At 43.4% G+C, this 17,805-nt stretch overlaps 1 protein-coding gene across 2 annotated transcripts in view; it reads left to right on the plus strand.

The window, feature by feature from the left end:
- Window positions 1-1,352: 1,352 nt before the first annotated feature.
- Window positions 1,353-17,805, plus strand: part of LOC106561310 (inactive serine protease PAMR1) — a 52,758-nt gene continuing 36,305 nt past the window's right edge. Inside the window, exon 1 of one of the 2 annotated variants that reach the window (XM_082957293.1) lies at window positions 1,353-1,769. In XM_082957293.1, coding sequence (XP_082813419.1) covers window positions 1,607-1,769 — 163 coding nt within the window. In that variant the 5' untranslated portion in view covers window positions 1,353-1,606. The remainder of the gene's footprint in view (window positions 1,770-17,805) is intronic. The other variant, XM_014125125.3, reaches the window with a different exon arrangement.

A 17,805-nucleotide genomic window follows, 5' to 3' on the forward strand; every position in this document is an offset into this window, starting at 1 on the left:
CAAAGCTGTGTACTACTCCCTTCACAAAACAGCACATACTGGTTCTAGCCAGAATAGAAAGAGGAGTGGGAGGCACAACTGAGCAAGAGGACAAGTACATTAGAGTGTCTAGTTTAAGAAACAGACTCCTCACAAGTCCTCAAACTGGCAGGTTCATTAAATATTAACCGCAAAACACCAGTCTCAACGTCAACAGTGAAGAGGCTACTCCGGGATGCTGGCCTTCTAGGCAGAGTTGAAAAGAAAAAGCCAAAAGATTAAGATGGGCAAAAGAACACAGACACTGGACAGAGGAAGATTGGAAAAAAGTGTTATGGACAGACAAATCTAAGTTTGAGGTGTTCGGATCACAAAGAAGAACATTCGTGAGACGCAGAAAAAAATGTAAGATGTTGGAGCAGTGCTTGACGCCATCTGTCAAGCATGGTGGAGGCAATGTGATGGTCTGGGGGTGATTTAATGGTGGTAAAGTGGGAGATTTGTACAGGGTAAAAGGGATCTTGAAGGAAGGCTATCAATCCATTTTGCAACCCCATGCCATACCCTGAGGATGGTGCTTATTTGGAGCCAATTTCCTCCTACAACAGGACAATGACCCAAAGCACAGCTGGGGAGCAGGTAGAGCGTTGGACTAGTAACTGAAAGGTTGCAAGATCAAATCCCCAAGCTGACAAGGTAAAAATCTGCTGTTCTGCTCCTGAACAATGTAGTTAACCTGCTGTTCCTAGGCTGTCATTGAAAATAAGAATTTGTTCTTAACTGACTTGCCTAGTTAAATAAAATAAAAACTCTGCAAGAACAATTTAGGAAAGAGCAGTCAGCTGGTATTCAGTCTATAATGGAGTGGCTGGCACAGTTGAGCAGTTGTGGGAGCAGCTTGACCCTATGGTACGTAAGAAGTGCCTATCAAGCCAATCCAAATTGTGGGAGGTGCTTCAAGAACCATGGGGTGAGATCTCTTCATATAACCTCAACAAATTGACAACTAGAATTGCTGCAAATGGAGGATTCTTTGATGAAAGCAAAGTTTGAAGGACACAATTAATATTTCAATTAAAAATCATTATTTATAACCTTGTCAACATCTTGACTATATTTCCTATTCATTTTGAAACTAATTTCATGTATGTTTTCATGGAAAACAACGACATTTCTAAGTGACCCCAAACTTTTGAACTGTAGTGTACCTCAATTTCTTCGTACCCGTTCACATCGACTCAGTACTGGTACTCCCAAATATAGCCATGTTATTTTTACTGATTATTGTTATTCACTGTGTATTTATTTTTGGAATAGGACCAGTAAGAGAGCAGTGACATTGTCTGAAGAGAGGAGCAGGGCTGTTGGAAGCCCTTCCTGACTAGAGCTCCTTACCAGGCTGGGCTGTAACCTGAAGCAAAGGAGGGAGAGAGAGAGAGCAACAGAGAGAGAGAGAGAGAGAGAGAGAGGGTGGAAACGATAGAGGGGGAAGAAACAAAGTCAGAGAGTGAGGGAAGGAAAGAGAGAGGGAGGGAGAAAGAGAAAGCAACAGAGGCAGAGGGAGAGAGAAAGAGGGTGATGTCAAACCAGCTGAGCTCAGAAAGTAAACAGAGCTCCAGAGTGCAGCATGCTTTCTGCGGTACGGGGACTGCAGCTGGGGGAAAGCCATGGGGGGACACCTACGCTCCCTCACACCGGCACCCACCACTCCCCCGGGACCCCTGGATCTTCCCTCTTCATCACCCTCTTCATCCTCATCTCCCTGCACCAGGGGCTAGCATGGCCCTACGGTAAGAGCCCCTGCAAAATCAGATATGTCTCTCTCTCTCTGTCTCTCCACCCTTCCTCCTGTCTTTATTTCTCCTTCTCTCTTTCTCTTAAAGGGCAGAAAGGCTTTCAGAGTGCCTTGTGAAAAAGAGCCATACAGTGAGATGTTAAGTAGAACGTTTTGTAGAGGGAGGAAACAGAGTTTGTTGTTGGTTTGACTTAAAGAACCTGCTGTGGGATCCTGCTTTGGGATCCTGCATGAGTCAACCTCTTAGTGTTTTAACTTGTTATTGTCCACTTAAGAGTCCTCACGCTCTTTCTTTCCTCACCCTTTACTTATTGTGAAACATGATTTCACATCTGCTGAGCGCTTTAAATTATTTAATTTCAACTGACCATCTCTTATCTGAGATATGTGCTGGATCCCAAACAAAGCCAAACATTCCTTGTAAATAGATGGGGCCGTTCCGAGCCTGCTTATCATCCTGTTAAAAATTTGGCAGTCTGTGTCTATTGACAGAGTGTTGTGGATGAGGTCTGCTCAGAAGCATCTGTCTATTGGCCCTCATGACCATTTGAACCGCTGCAGGGTGTGTGTCATATTGGAGTGAATAATGCAGTCTCTGCTGATGTGTCTACCATAAAGTGTCTCTCAGAACTTTCCAGTGAACTACACAGAGACGTACTAACTATAACTAGCACCTTCAGGTGTTATGGCAGTACAATAAAGCCTAATGTAAAACATTTTACGAGGTAGACTACAACCGTTTTAAATGCCTGTAATGAAGATACCTCCCTTCGGCGATGAGAGATGTGCCAGAGTTTACTACTTGCCTGATATTAAACAGCAATTACAGCAGTGAGGCTGACTCAGGCTATTTATGTACCAGTCGCTTCAAATTCGTTATACAATCAGTTGATGAAGGATGAAATCGGTTGAGCAAAACAGCAATCACTATGGAACTGTGCCGAGAGGGAAGGTTGTGGGTTTGATGGTTTTTCTTAAAGAGCAGAAGTGATTACACACTGGAGCCAAGTATATGGGGTAAGGGCAGTGCAAGAGAGGAAGCGTAAGAGAGCAAGAGACAAAGAGACAAAGAGAGACGGGGGGAGGGGGGGCAGGAGAGAGATATAAAAACAAAGACAAAGACAGACAGATAAATCTTGTGAGAATCCTTAAGTCTGAGGCTCAAGCTGAGTTCAGTCAGCAACAGGCTGCAGGCTGCCTGGACATTCTTTCCTGTTAAATGTGGGGTTCTCCCTCCCCTGTGCTTCCAAAGGACCTCTGTACTTCTTACATATTTCGTACTCTCCAGTCAGTCAATGATGTCTCCTCACAGCTTATTTGGCTAAGATCCCCAGGAGGCTGGTTTAGGCTAATGGGTTGTTAGCAGTCTTAAATAGAGACCAAGGTCACTGGCAGATAGAAGAGAGGGAGAGGGGAGAGGGATAAAAGGAGAAAGAAGAGTGGAGAAATAAGAGGGAATAGGGGAGAGAAGAAAAAAGGGGAAGGATGAGGGGTGAGGGGAAAGGGCAGAGTGGAGGTGGGAGAGGTGAGAGGAGAAGAGTGTCACGTTGGTATACTGTAAATGGGTCGGGAGACAGACACAGGAATGCGTTTTTTTTTATTTTATTAAGGCCAAATTACGGCGTGCCGTGTAAAGGCACGGGGGCGAAGACCAAACAAACACGTGACAAAACACAGGGTAGAAACCCAAAACAAATGAGTGAGGAGTACCTCGAATAAATAACACACGCGCACAATGATTAACACACGGGACGAGACCCGTAATCATCTGCGCAATCCACAATGGCACGAAAGCCAAAACGCACAGCACAGGTACTCACACGCACCAACGGACATTGTAACAATAATCGACCGCACAATGGAAACCAAAGGGCACACTTATACAAGTACTAATCAGTGGGAATAGGGGACAAGTGTGCGTAATGAAAGTTCCGAAGGGATCCGTGACAAAGAGAGAGCGATGGGAGAAGGATATGGAGAGTCTGCCATTGATGAGACAATGTTGGGGAAATTGAGCATTTGGAAAATAGAATTTCATATTGTCTGAAAGAGTTCAGTTCAAGTCTCAAGTTAACGGAACACGTCAAAAACAAATGTGCATATTTCAGGCTCCTGTTTGACCTAGATTTCAGTATACATTTTTCCACACGATACACCATTTAACAAAAGTGGATAATAGAGAAACGGGTGTATGTATTCAAATGGGCTTGTAGTTTCCTATCGGACAGATGTTTATTTAAAGCATTGCAGAGGTTGTCCATGGAGACCTATGTTTGGGATCAGGATCCATATGTGTGAACAGAGCTACAGTATCCCCAACACACTCCATCCCACATACTGTACACCACACAGGAGGATGGTGGCACCTTAATTGGGAAGGACGGACGTGTGGTAATGACTGGAGCGGAATGAGTTGAATGGCATCAAATTCATGGCTTGATACCATTCCATTTCCTCCGTTCCAGCCATTATAATGAGCTGTCCTCTCCTCAGCAGCCTCCACTGGTACACCACAACCCCCAGAGGAGTTTCCTGTTCCACGGCCGCTAAATCGCTCAGACCCCAAAATATTAGTCATCTGCAGCCAGGGAGTACAGAGAGTCAGCATGCACACACACACGCACAAGCGCACACACGAACACACTACAGCTATTCTGCTTTGCGTACGGGGACAATTTGTTTGGTAGCAGATGCAATGTGTCATCTTATTGATAGTCAATGTTTCCTGCCACAACTGCTTATTTCATACAACTCAGACAAAAAGCCTGACACAACAGTGGCGAGGCCACAAGACACACAGCTCCTGAATCACAACACTTCCTGTGACATAAATACATGTAGCCATCAACAGGCAGAGAAATATGGAGATTTTTAACAGCTTTGACAGAGCCCTGAATGCAGACGGCATTAATCTCTGATACGACGTTAACTCACTGCTCAGTAAAGCTCAGCGCATCAGTTCTCTCGCTCGCTCACACGCATGAACACACGCATGAACACACGCATTAACACACGCATGCCCACACACTAGCTCTCTGTGGTTTCTGACTCTATTGTGATGTTAATGGTCCTCAGTTGTAGTAGCAGGCTTTATTTAAGGAGGTAGTCTACGGTATGGTGCCATTTTTAGAGTAGAGGACAGGCTATAGTTTTTTTGAGGGGGGGAGGGAGTACAGTACTCACAGCTGTGCCTCAAAGCATTTGGATGTGAAATCAGAGATGAGAGGAATGAAAAGAAGTGTGTGGACTTTTTATACACAACAAATAAAGAGACTGTAGAGCAACCATGAGTTTGACCCAAAAATTGACATTTATAGGGGGACTGCCATGAGTTGATATGAGTTGGCATGCTGCCAGGGCTGGAGTGCATGCTCGTTTATGGTCAATATTAGGATTTTGGCCAACAAAATTCTGCACAATAGGCATATTTTGTGTATCAGTAAGAGCAGCTACATATTGGACGTGGTGTATCAGTCCATATGGTTTGTCGTTTATATACTACTTGTGTTTGTCTGATAGTGTATGACATTTCTGAAGGTCTTGTTGCTGTGTGAGACCTGTGGCATGGAGGGGGCAGTAAGGCAGCAGGGTAGCAGGGCAATAGGACAGGGCTCAGATACAGACATATCAGCACCTCTGTAGGTGTCACGCCCTGACCTTAGAGAGACGTTTATTTTCCTCAAGTTTGGTTAGGTCAGGGTGTGATGTGGGGTGGGCAATCTAGTTGGTCTATTTCTTTGTGTTGAGCCGAGTATGGTTCCTAATCAGAGGCAGCTGTCTATCGTTGTCTCTGATTAGGAATCATACTTAGGCAGCCCTTTTTTTCCACCTTTAGTCGTGGGATCTTGTTTTTGTGTTGTGCCTGTGAGCACACCATTACTTCACGTTTTGGTCGCTGCTGTATTTGTTTTGGTGAGTTTCATTTATTAAAACATGTGGAACTCTACGCACGCTGCGCCTTGGTCTACTCATTACAACGACGATCGTGACAGTAGGAGGACTGTCTGAGTGTATGTTCTGCTCCCAAAAACAATGATGTCAGCATCTGGATCCACATCAAAGCCGGATGGCACATGTTAACAACCTTACAACCTGTCTCTAAACCCAGCAATGGGATGGGGTGGGGGATGGTGTTTTAAAGGGGGAAAGGGGGTCTCCTCTCTCCACCATCCACCAGGAGACAGGGTTTCTTTGAAGAGACTCAGATTATTGCTATTTTGGTTTCCCCGGCTCCTTGACGTTCTTGTCGGAGCACATCTCCCACAACATCTGGGATGAAAAAAACAGATACCAATACATAAGGCAAGAGAAGCCACACAAACTGCACAGAGATATGCATGCCTAGCCAAAAGCCTGGAAAAATAACTTACCGGGGAATTTTCTATTTGTTAGTGTGTTTTTCTTTTTTCTGTTCTAAGCTGTGAGCAGTTAGCACAATTGCATCGAGCTTGCAGGGCATGATCAAAAGCAACCCAATCAGAAATAGTCTGTAGGCTATGTGAGGAAAGAGACAAAGACAATATCACAAAACATGCAAGCATTTATTTCTTAATCAAGCTTGTTGTGTGGTAAGGGGTTGTGTAGGACTATCAGTGCCCTGCGCAGGAGAGATTGAGCCAAGCACAATCCATATCAGGTTGTTACAATGCACCGGTGTGGTTGTTGGCAGATCTGCATAATATTTGCATACAGATAATGGCCTCATACTGTGATTGCCTGTGCACATAGAAAGGGAGCCAAAGAGACTATAAAAGATTATGCAAACACAAACATGAAACCTGTGCCTTCAATTCAAAAGAGGGCAAACAAGGTAAGATTGACACATTCAATGCCCAGACAGACAGTCTCAGGTTCAATATTTGATGTCTAAAGAAAAGAGCCAGAAGAGAAAGGAGTATAGGAAAGGATTTGGTAAGTCTGTGCTATTTCCCTCACACTCTCACAATTATGTTGTCAGGCTTGGCAATTGCAGAAAACACCTAATTTACAGATAATTAGTAACAAAAATGCATGCCGTAGGAAATTCGCACACATTTTTGCAGGGGTGAAGGTAGATCTAATTTCTACCCGGTACGGGGACCTTCTAAGTGTACAAAACATTTTTATAGGCCTAATCATAGAATTAGGCTATATAGAACCCTATTAATTAATTAGGAACTCTGTGGGCCTAAAAGTTAAGATTTTTATTAGATTAAGTTTTAATGTGTCATAAACACAACCAGTCATGAGGTTTTCATCTGATTGTCAAAGAATTACTTCAAAAGCCTCATGTAGGATACCCGTGCACGGAGGTGTGTTCAAATATAGTTGACATTTTTTAATTTAACTAGGCAAGTCAGTTAAGAACAAATTCTTATTTATAATGATGGCTTAAGAACAGTTGGTTAACTGCCTTGTACAGGGGCAGAACAACAGATTTTTACCTTGTCTGCTTGGGGAATCGATCTAGCAATCTTTCAGTTACTGGCCCAACACTCTAACCACTAGGCTACCTGCTGCCCCTAATTTAAGCCTCATTTAGATGTTTTTGTGCTAATAAGTTCTGACACTTGGTAGGCAATTTGTTAGTCAACTTGCCTATAATTACATACATACAGTAGGCCTACAGTTTCTCTTCTGTCATTAGCCTACTTGAAGTCATTAGCCTACTTGAAGTCTAGAATACTACGTAAATAAAGCCTTGCTCACCAGAATAATGTCATAAATCAATAGAATGATCAATGTATCATCAACAACCTAGTTGACATCTTTAGCTTGAAGTTTTCCCTTTCTCTGCTTCTCTCATGGAGCAAGAACGTTTAGGGAATGGGGAGATTTCCCTTGCAAAAATCTGTTTCACTGGTTTTAATAAAAATGAAAAGCCGTGAAAACGATCCAACATGTTTCTGATAACATTTCAGTTTGTTTTGGATGCATATTTTCTGTGGTTGAAAATGTAACACTTTCAGCTGTTGCTGAAAGAAATTGCACATGTAGGCTACACAACACTAGTGCCAGAGTGCGAATTTCACCATGACATTCAGGGCCTCTATTGAGACATGCAGTTTGGATGATGGAATTCTTTTGGAGTGGACCAACATGCACAAGTTAGCCACATTTTTAAAGTGATTTGTTTGACAATTAGATGAAAATATAGGCCTATTAAAAAAACATGTTGGAACGTATTCACAGCGGTAAAAACAAAAGTTTGCTCCCTATACTTTCAATGCATTTTTCAGAAAAACGTGGGTAAATGGCATTTACTTGCATTTACCCTCCACTAGGCCTATACCACTACAGGTAGCCTACCCCTCTTAGACGAGGCAATTTTACACACATGAACACACGCAGAACAGGTAGCGTACATTCAATATAATACATTAGTTGAATCAAAACATGTTTTACACCCTAGTTCATATGTTGTCCATAATTCATTAATTACTGCGTGGAGTCTTCACAGATCGTGTGACATAAAACACTACTTTTCTTTCCTTACATTATTGATATGTACGACAGTATTGTTTGTCATTATTAAGCATTTAACAATTGAAGTAGAACATTGGACCCTGTACGAATCATATATCTTGGATATCTGGGAAAATGCACTGTAAGTGTAGGCTGACTATGCCTATTAAACATTTCATTATGTTTCGCCGACAAAACAGTTCTCATGGGCGCACAAATCCAAAATAATGTAGACCTATGCCATTGCAAAATCGAATGCTTCTAACAGAACATTGACATCTTCTAACCGAAAGAGTCACCTTATAGGCTTACTGTCATTAACACATAGCCTACCTGTTGGATAGATTGGATGCACATTGGTGTCTAGCTGTAGGCTAGTTGTGCAGTGATATTGTCGACCATCATCAGCTGATCCAGGAAAGAAAATAATAAAGCTTAATAAAGGGTCTACTACACTGAACAAAATAATAAACGCAACATACAACAATTTCAAAGGTTTTACTGAGTTTCAGTTCATATTAGAAAATCCGTCAATTTAAATAAATGGATTTCACTTGACTGAGAATACAGATATACATCTGTTGGTCACAAAAGGTAGGGGCGTGGATCAGAAAACCAGTCAGCATCTGGTGTGACCACTCATCTTCGCATAGATTCGATCAGGCTCTTGATTGTGGCCCTTGGAATGTTGTACCACGCCTCTTCAATGGCTGTGCGAAGTTGCAGGATATTGGCAGAAACTGGAACACGCTGTTATACAAGTCAATCCAGTGAAAATCAAAATCAAATAAAATCAAGCTTTATTTATACAGCACATTTCAGACTTCGAATGGAACGCAATGTGCTTTTTACAGGAAAAAATGAATAAAAAATTATGAAAATAAAAAGCTGAACTATTTACTACACAACAGACATAACATAAAAAACAAAAGAATGACACAAACTTAACAAATAAAAAGCACCCTAAGGAAAGCAAAGCAAAAAAAATATGTGTTTTAAGATCTCTTTTAAATGTGTCCACATTTTCAGCCCCCCTCAGGTTCTCTGGCAGGCTATTGCAGAAGCTGGGGACATAATAACTAAAGGCTGTGTCACGTCCTGACCAGTAAAAGGGGTTATTTGTTATTGTAGTTTGGTATGGGCGTGGCAGGGGGTGTTTGTTTTGTGTGTTTCAGTGTTTTTGGTTTATGTTCTATGTTATCTATTTCTGTGTTTATCTAGTTTTCTATTTCTATGTTGGGGTTTTGGCAATGACCTCCAATTAGAGGAAGCTGGTTTTCGTTGTCTCTAATTGGAGGCCATATTTAGTTGGGTTTGTTTTTACGTTTTACATTTTAGTCATTTAGCAGACGCTCTTATCCAGAGCGACTTACAGTAGTGAATGCATAGATTTCATTTCTTTCTTTCTTTGTACTGGCCCCCCGTGGGAATCGAACCATGCTGGCGTTGCAAACACCATGCTGGCGTTGCAAACACCATGCTCTACCAACTGGGTGGTTGTTTCCAGTATAGTCTGTGCACCTTACTGGACTGTTTTCGTCGTCAGTTTATTTTGTTTAAGTGTTTTCTTTAATAAAGAAAGAAGATGAGCACTTTACCCGCTGCGTTTTGGTCCAATCCTTACGACACCCATGGCAGGCTGCCTCTCCATGCCTCTTGGTTCTTTGGGATAGTTAATAGGCCAGTACCAGAAGACCTGAGGAACCTACTGGCTACATAACTTAAAAGCATGTCTGACGTATTGGGGTGCCCAATCGTGTATGGATTTAAAAACCAATAGAACATATTAAATTGAATTCTAAAACTTACAGGCAGCCAGTGTGCAGAGACCTTAAAACTAGTGTAATGTGTGCTCTCCATCTGGTCTTGGTCAGTACCCATGCTGCAGCATTCTGTATGTTTTGTAGTTGACCAATGTCTTCCCAACAATGCTCAATTGGTGACATGTATGACGAGTATGCAGGCCATAGAAGAACGGTAATATGTTCAGCTTCCATCAATTGTGTACAGATTCTTGCGACATGGGTCTGTGCAATATCATGCTGAAACATGAGGTGATGGCAGCGGATGAATGGCACGACAATGGGCCTCAGGATCTCATCATGGTATCTCTGTGCATTAACATTGGCATTGATAAAATGCAATTGTGTTCGTTGTCCATAGCTTATGCCTGCCCATACCGTAACCCCACTGCCACCATGGTGCACTCTGTTCACAACATTGACATCAGCAAACAGCTCACCCACACGACTCCAAAGACGCTGTCTGCCATCTGCCTGGTACAGTTGAAAGCCGTGATTAATCTGTGAAGAGCACATTTCTCCAGTGTGCCAGTGGCCATCGAAGGTGAGCATTTGCCCACTGAAGTCAGTTACGACGCTGAACTGCAGTCAGGTCAAGACACTGGTGAGAATAACAAGCACGCAGATGAGCTTCCCTGAGACGCTTTCTCAGTTTGTGCAGAAATACTTTGCTTGTGCAAACCCACAGATTAATCCGCTGTCCGGGTGTGCTGGTCTCAGACGATCCCACAGGTGAAGAAGTCCGGATGTGGATGTCCTGGGCTGGCATGGTTACACGTAGTCTGCGGTTGTGAGGCCAGTTGGACTTGCTGTCGAATCTATAAAATTAAGTTGGAGGCGGCTTATGGTAGAGAAATGAACATTATATTCTCTGGCAACAGCTCCGGTGGACATTCCTGCAGTCAGAATACCATTTGTACAATCCCTCAAAACTTGAGACATCTGTGCATTGTGTTGTGTGACAAAACTGCACATTTTAGAGTGGCCTGTTTAATCAGCTTCTTGATATGCCACACCTGTGAGGTGGATGGATTATCTTGGCAAAGGAGAAATGCTCACTAACAGGGATATAGACAAATTAGAGAGAAATACTTTTTTTGTGCGTATGGAACATTTCTGTGATCTTTTATTTCAGCTCATGAAATATGGGACCAATTCTTTACATCATGCTATTATATTTTTGTTCAGTGTACTTCGGGCCACGGATGGCACAGAGAACACCAGTATCCGTGCTCCAACCTGAAAAACAAAGCAATGAGCGCTCTAAACAGTTGAATGACAAAAGCAAACAAATCAATGGATTAATCTAATGCATTGGAATAAAGGCATAGGCTATTTTTATCAAACGCATCGCAAACAACAGTCGAAAATTAGTAATTGCAATGAAAATCTATGCTAAAGGAGCTCAGCTGAAGCCGAAATGCAGCACTACTGGGCTCCCGAGGGGCGCATTGGTCTAAAGCACTGCATCTCAGTGCTAGAGGCTTCACTACAGACACCATGGTTCTAATCTAAGGTGTGTCACAACTGGCTGTGACTGGGAGTCCCATAGGGCAGTTCCCAGTGTTGTCCGGGTTTGGCCGGTGTAGACCGTCATTGTAAGTAAAAACTTCTTTGTTACTGACTTGCCTAGTTAAATCAAGTTTAAATAAATGTGAAAAACTACTGAGTAAACAGATTTAAACCATGACAGAGAGGTGGGGGTGTTCATTTCACTTGGAAGCCTTACTTTTCATATTTGGTGCACACACAAGAACGCACACACACACACACACACACACACACACACACATACACACACACACAGTGAATTCACACCAGCCCTAATTTACATTTTACATTTACGTAATTTAGCAGACGCTCTTATCCAGAGCGACTTACAAATTGGTGCATTCACATTATGATATCCAGTGGAACAACCACTTTACAATAGTACATCTATATATCTTATTTTTTTTATTTTTTTTTATTTGGGGGGGGGGGTGGGTTAGAAGGATTACTTTATCCTATCCCAGGTATTCCTTAAAGAGGTGGGGTTTCAGGTGTCTCCGGAAGGTGGTGATTGACTCCGCTGTCCTGGCGTCGTGAGGGAGCTTGTTCCACCATTGGGGGTCAGAGCAGCGAACAGTTTTGACTGGGCTGAGCGGGAACTGTGCTTCCGCAGAGGTAAGGGGGCCAGCAGGCCAGAGGTGGATGAACGCAGTGCCCTTTTTTGGGTGTAGGGACTGATCAGAGCCTGAAGGTACAGAGGTACCATTCCCCTCACAGCTCTGTAGGCAAGCACCATGGTCTTGTAGCAAATGCGAGCTTCAACTGGAAGCCAGTGGAGTGTGCGGAGGAGTGGGGTGACGTGAGAGAACTTGGGAAGGTTGAACACCAGACGGGCTGCGGCATTCTGGATGAGTTGTAGGGGTTTAATGGCACAGGCAGGGAGCCCAGCCAACAGCGAGTTGCAGTAATCCAGACGGGAGATGACAAGTGCCTGGATTAGGACCTGCGCCGCTTCCTGTGTAAGGCAGGGTCGTACTCTGCGAATGTTGTAGAGCATGAACCTACAGTTTAAATATATGCATTAACTATGACATCTTAAGGTTAAGCATTAACTGGTTAATGGTTAAGGTAAGGGTTAAGTTTTGGAATAGGCTTAAAATAAAAATCTCAAAAACAACATTCTATCACTCGATTCCAATTTGCAACCTTTGGAATCAGAGGCAGATGCTTACACCCATCTACAACGCCCTACCAAAACCGAAACCTACTTGAAAGTAACAGCGCTTACTGTTACCCCTAGTGGCCGGTTTCCACGTCATCTCCCGACATCCTCAGACATGGATGGACGTCGAATACTAACTTGTATCACAGGTTATGTGGCTGGATAGAGACCAAAAATTCACAAGTTCGGCTTCTCACCATCTAACGAACATGTCGGAAGGGGTAGTAGTTGATGGAGTTTGGTATGAGGGTTTTTACGTGGATGGTGGTCTGTTAAGCCAGCCCCTGGTCATGGACCGGGGAAGGTAGCTGGCCTCCCGGCAGGGTCAGCCCCCAGTTGTGAACTGTGGTTGTGCTGAGCCTGCTGGCAGGGTCAACTCCCTGCCATAGGCAGAGGAAGTGTTTGCCCTCTTGCTGGCGGGGACAGTCCCCGGTAGTGGCCCGAAGTGGAGCTGGCACCCCGAAAAGGAACATCCAGCCAACTGGAGGGGTAAGTAGGGATTTTAGACTTCTGTTTGTTGAATGAGCGGGAAAGCGGTCGTGGGCGCTTTCCGGGCATGAAGATGTCTGGTGGCTGGATTGTTTGGGCATCGGCCAGACGGTGATGGTGGAAGTTAGCCTTGTTGTGGGGGAAAGATGTGGAATCCCGTTGTGATTACGCCTGGGGCACACAAGGGTTTGTTGGACATATCGGAAGTGTGTTGGGTTTGAGCGGATCCAAGTGTTTTGGGCTTCAGATGTCCAATGGCCAAGGTGCTTGATAATGGCAGCGGCGAAGCCATTATGTCGTGCCATGGTAGCAGCTCTGATCCAGAATAATTGGGAGGAGTAGAGGTGAGCAGGGTAACCGGCATGGGAGATGGTGGTCTTCAGGTGTGCCTGAAACCAGTGTCTGGTGATGGGGTGGCCTCTGTCTGTTATGAACAGAGGCTCATAAGGGGAAGAGTAAAGGGCGTGGTAGTGGAAGTAGGAGGAGAGGGAATCGAAGTGGTTGAAAAAGGAGGGTCTGTCTTGCTGTACTTGAGGTGGTATCGTATGCTTTCTGGGTCGAGAATAGTGAGGTCAGAAAAGCAAGGCTGGTGGGTTGGACTGAAGATGCATGCAAGGGTTGTGAATTCCGAGCAATGGAGGAACCCAAAGAACGCAAGAGTGAAGATGGCTTCCAGGGTCCGGTTAGTGTGGAGAGAAACGAGTCCTGTCCTGAGAGTGGTGATGCAGGCAGAGAGGATATCAAAAGGTGATGGGGAGCGGTGGTTGCCTCTTGCGGAGGCCCCTCAGTAGAAGTGCAGTCTGGGATGTGTGATGGCTGTGCAGGGGGAGCCGTGTAAGACTTTGAGTATGAATTGCAGACCACTGAGTCCAGGTTCTAATGGTGGTGTAGGGGCAGAGGTGCTGGTGGGCGTACATGACATAGGATAGGATGGTGGGAAGGTCGAAGTTGGGTAAGCAGAGTGGGTGCTGGTGGTGGAAAGTTCTGAAGGAGTTCCATGGAGTCCAGTAGGTTTGTAGGATGCTGGAGGCGAGGCCATGGAGGATGGTGGCTCTGGTTTGCTGGGTGAGTGTGTGGATGTCCAGTCTTGGATATCGGAGGGCTCTGACTTGAAATGGCGTGGTGGGAAGGGGGCTCAGGCATTCCCATGATGAGAGTGGCCACAGCAAGTGCAGCTTGTCCAGCTGGCAGGGACCTGGGCCCGGTTGCATAAAACATCTTAAGTGTTTCACTTAAGGATATAGCTTTCAAGACTGATTTCAGGGAATTGTTTAAGGGCGTTACATAGAGCCCATCAAATGTTTTCCTTAGGAAAGGGCATATTTAAGGGGTTATATGGTAATTTGAAGGCAGAAAGAGTCTCTGGTTACCATGGATACAACCTGATTCACTGACTGAAAGTCTTATCAAAGAGATCATATTTATTTAATTTACAGAGTAGGTACAGTACATTTGGAAAGTATTCAGACCCCTTGACTTTTTCCACATTTTGTTACATTACAGTTTTTTCCCTCATCAAATTACACACAATACCCCATAATGACAAAGCAAAACAGGTTTTTAGAAATGTTTTCAATTTTTCTTTTACAAAAAGTGGAAACTTTTTTGAAGCACCGTTGACAGCGATTACAGACTTGAGTCTTCTTGTGAATGACGCTATAAGCTTGGCACACCTGTATTTGGGGACTTACTCCCATTCTTCTTGGCAGATCCTCTCAACCTCTGTCAGGTTGGATGGGGAGCATTGCTGCACAGCTATTTTCAGGTCTCTCCAGAGATGTTCAATCGGGTTCAAGTCCGGTCTCTGGCTGGGCCACTCAAGGACATTCAGAGACTAGTCCTGAAGCCACTCCTGCGTTGTCTTGGTTTTGTGCTTAGGGTCGTTGTCCTGTTGGAAAGTGAACCTTTACACCAGTCTGAGGTCCTGAGCACTCCGGAGCAGGTTTTCATCAAGGATCTCTCTGTACTTTGCTCCATTCATCTTTCCCTCGATCCTGACTGGTCTCCCAGTCCCTGCCGCTAAAAAAACATCTCCACAGCATGATGCTGCCAAAATCATGCTTCACTTTAGGGATGGTGCCAGATTTCCTCCAGTCGTGACGCTTGGCATTCAGGCCAAAGAGTTCAATCTTGGTTTTATTAGACCAGAGAATCTTGTTTCTCATGGTCTGAGTCCTTTAGGTGCCTTTTAGTACACTACAAGCGGGCTGTCATGTACATTTTACTGAGGAGTGGCTTCCATCTGGCCACTCTACCATAATGGCCTGATTGGTGGAGTGCTGCAGAGATGGTTGTCCTTCTGGAAGGTTCTCCCATCTCCACAGAGGAACTCTGGAGCTCTGTCAGTGACCATCGTGTTCTCCCCCGATTGCTCAGGCAGCCAGATGTTGGAAGAGTCTTGGAGGTTCCAATCTTCTTCCATTTAAGAATGATGGAGGCCACTGTGTTCTTGGGAACGTTTAATGCTGCAGAAATGTCTCGGTACCATTCCCCAGATCTCTGCCTTGACTCTATCCTGATTTTTGCTCTGACATGCACTGTCAACTATGAGACGTTATATAGACAGGTGTGTGCCTTTCCAAATCATGTCCAATCTATTTACTTTAGCATAGGTGGACTCCAATCAAGTTGTAGAAAGATCTCAAGGATGATCAAAGGAAACCTGATGCACCTGAGCTCAATTTCGAGTCTCATAGCAAAGGGGCTGAATACTTATGCAAATAAGGTATTTCTAAAAACCTGTTTTTGCTTTGTCATTATGGGGTATTGTGTGTAGATTGATGAGGTTTTAAAAAAAATCTATTTTAGAGTAAGGCTGTAATGTAACAAAAAGTGGAAAAAAGGGAAGGGGCCTGAATTCTTTCTGAATGCGCTGTAGCTAGCTAGCCAGCTAGATTTGTAGCCATGGAGTGTGCACCTTCCATTGTTTAGCTAAGTAGCTACCTAGCTAGCTATACACCTAGCTAGCTGGTTGATGTTTTCCTTTTGCCACCAGGGCAGAGGAAAGCAACATGCAACTCCACAAATGCTGTTTACATTGATATTCATACTGAATGAAGCACTTAAGGGACTGCATGGGCACCGTTAATGTAAGGGAGGAATTTGACTTAAAATCTTTTGTGCAACTGACTTAAAGTTAAAAATGCACTATGCAGAAATCACTCCGCCCTGTTTGCTAAAATTCGAAAAGTTTGCCTAATTTCAGTTTATGTGAGTATAGTGTGGAGTATCAAGGTACCATCTAACCTGCTGTGAAATATATTTTAATAACCAAAAATATAGCATTTTCAGCTGTTTGAAGCTGATGTACAAAACCGAAAGTAAAAAAAGCAAAAATTGGACTTCAGAACAGGAAGCACAGAAATAGTGCACATAGAAAATATCTATCACTTCTTAGACCTGCTTTCAATGCGAATGAGAGATCTATAACTCACATTTTTATGTGAATTTGGTCAGGTCCCCCAAAACATTACATGTTGCAGCTTTAAGTAAATCTTAAGGGAAAAGATAAGGGGGAAATTTACTTAAGATGTTTTATGCAATCGAGCCCTGATAGTTTCTGGGATGGCTATGTCAGAAAATTCATCCCCCGAGGCAAAAATGTCCTCCTAAAAAGATTCCTCCTCCTCCTTCACCGCCATCACCACCACCAACAGGCTTTCCTGTTCTGGCTGCATTCAAATACTGAAGACAAGCCCATATATTAATTAAATGTGTCATCTGAAGCTTAAGCTCTCCTCCCGAAACTGTGTTATAAACTACACTAAATGGGGCAAGCAATAATATACTGTACACCCATGGCACTCCTGAGATCGTATTATATGATATACTGACATATTAAATCATATTATATATATGATACACTGTGGTATATTGTTTTGATATCACATGAATGTGCTTGGGGCAGCTTACCATTTGAGACCACAAAGCATGAATTTCAGCATCTCTAGAGGCCGGAGACGATGTGTCGATTGATATGATGACAATGCCAGACCAGCCATTAAACCTGTTGACCCTTTCTTGTATTTGCTGTAATGGCCTTGTTTATAGCTAAATAAAAGATAATTTTATCTGTAGGTTCTTTTCAATGTGTTACCACATTTAATAGCATAAATGGCATGTTACAAACGACATCCTAAGTAGCCATGTTCCCAACTGCCCTCATGCTCTAGTGCAAGTAACAATATTAATTAACCTATTCATCCCAGTTGCCCTGTAGGCCAATATAAATTACAGTATTTATAAAAATATTAATGGATTTTTTTCATTTAAAACATTATTTTAACGAGTAAATTAGTTTTTGCATTCTGAAGTTGCTACCCAATCAGCTGGTCGTTAAACTGTTCTCTTCTCATGTTTTGACCCAGTCGTTAATTCTAATCATTCTATTCATTCGACATTGCTACGCTGAACAAATCTTTGGCATGTAGCTAGCTAGCAGAGATTCATTGATGATGAGAGAATTAATGTAATTCTGAGAGTTTACAGTTTCCATGGTGAATTATTTGTTTCATTTTTATTTTGGGGATAGCTATCCTACTGGCATTTGTAAAATGATACTTTGCTGCACAGGTCATAGAGGC

This window comes from Salmo salar, chromosome 10 (genome assembly GCF_965601325.2).
Source record: "Salmo salar chromosome 10, fSalSal1, whole genome shotgun sequence".
NCBI classification, from domain to species: Eukaryota; Metazoa; Chordata; class Actinopteri; order Salmoniformes; family Salmonidae; genus Salmo; species Salmo salar.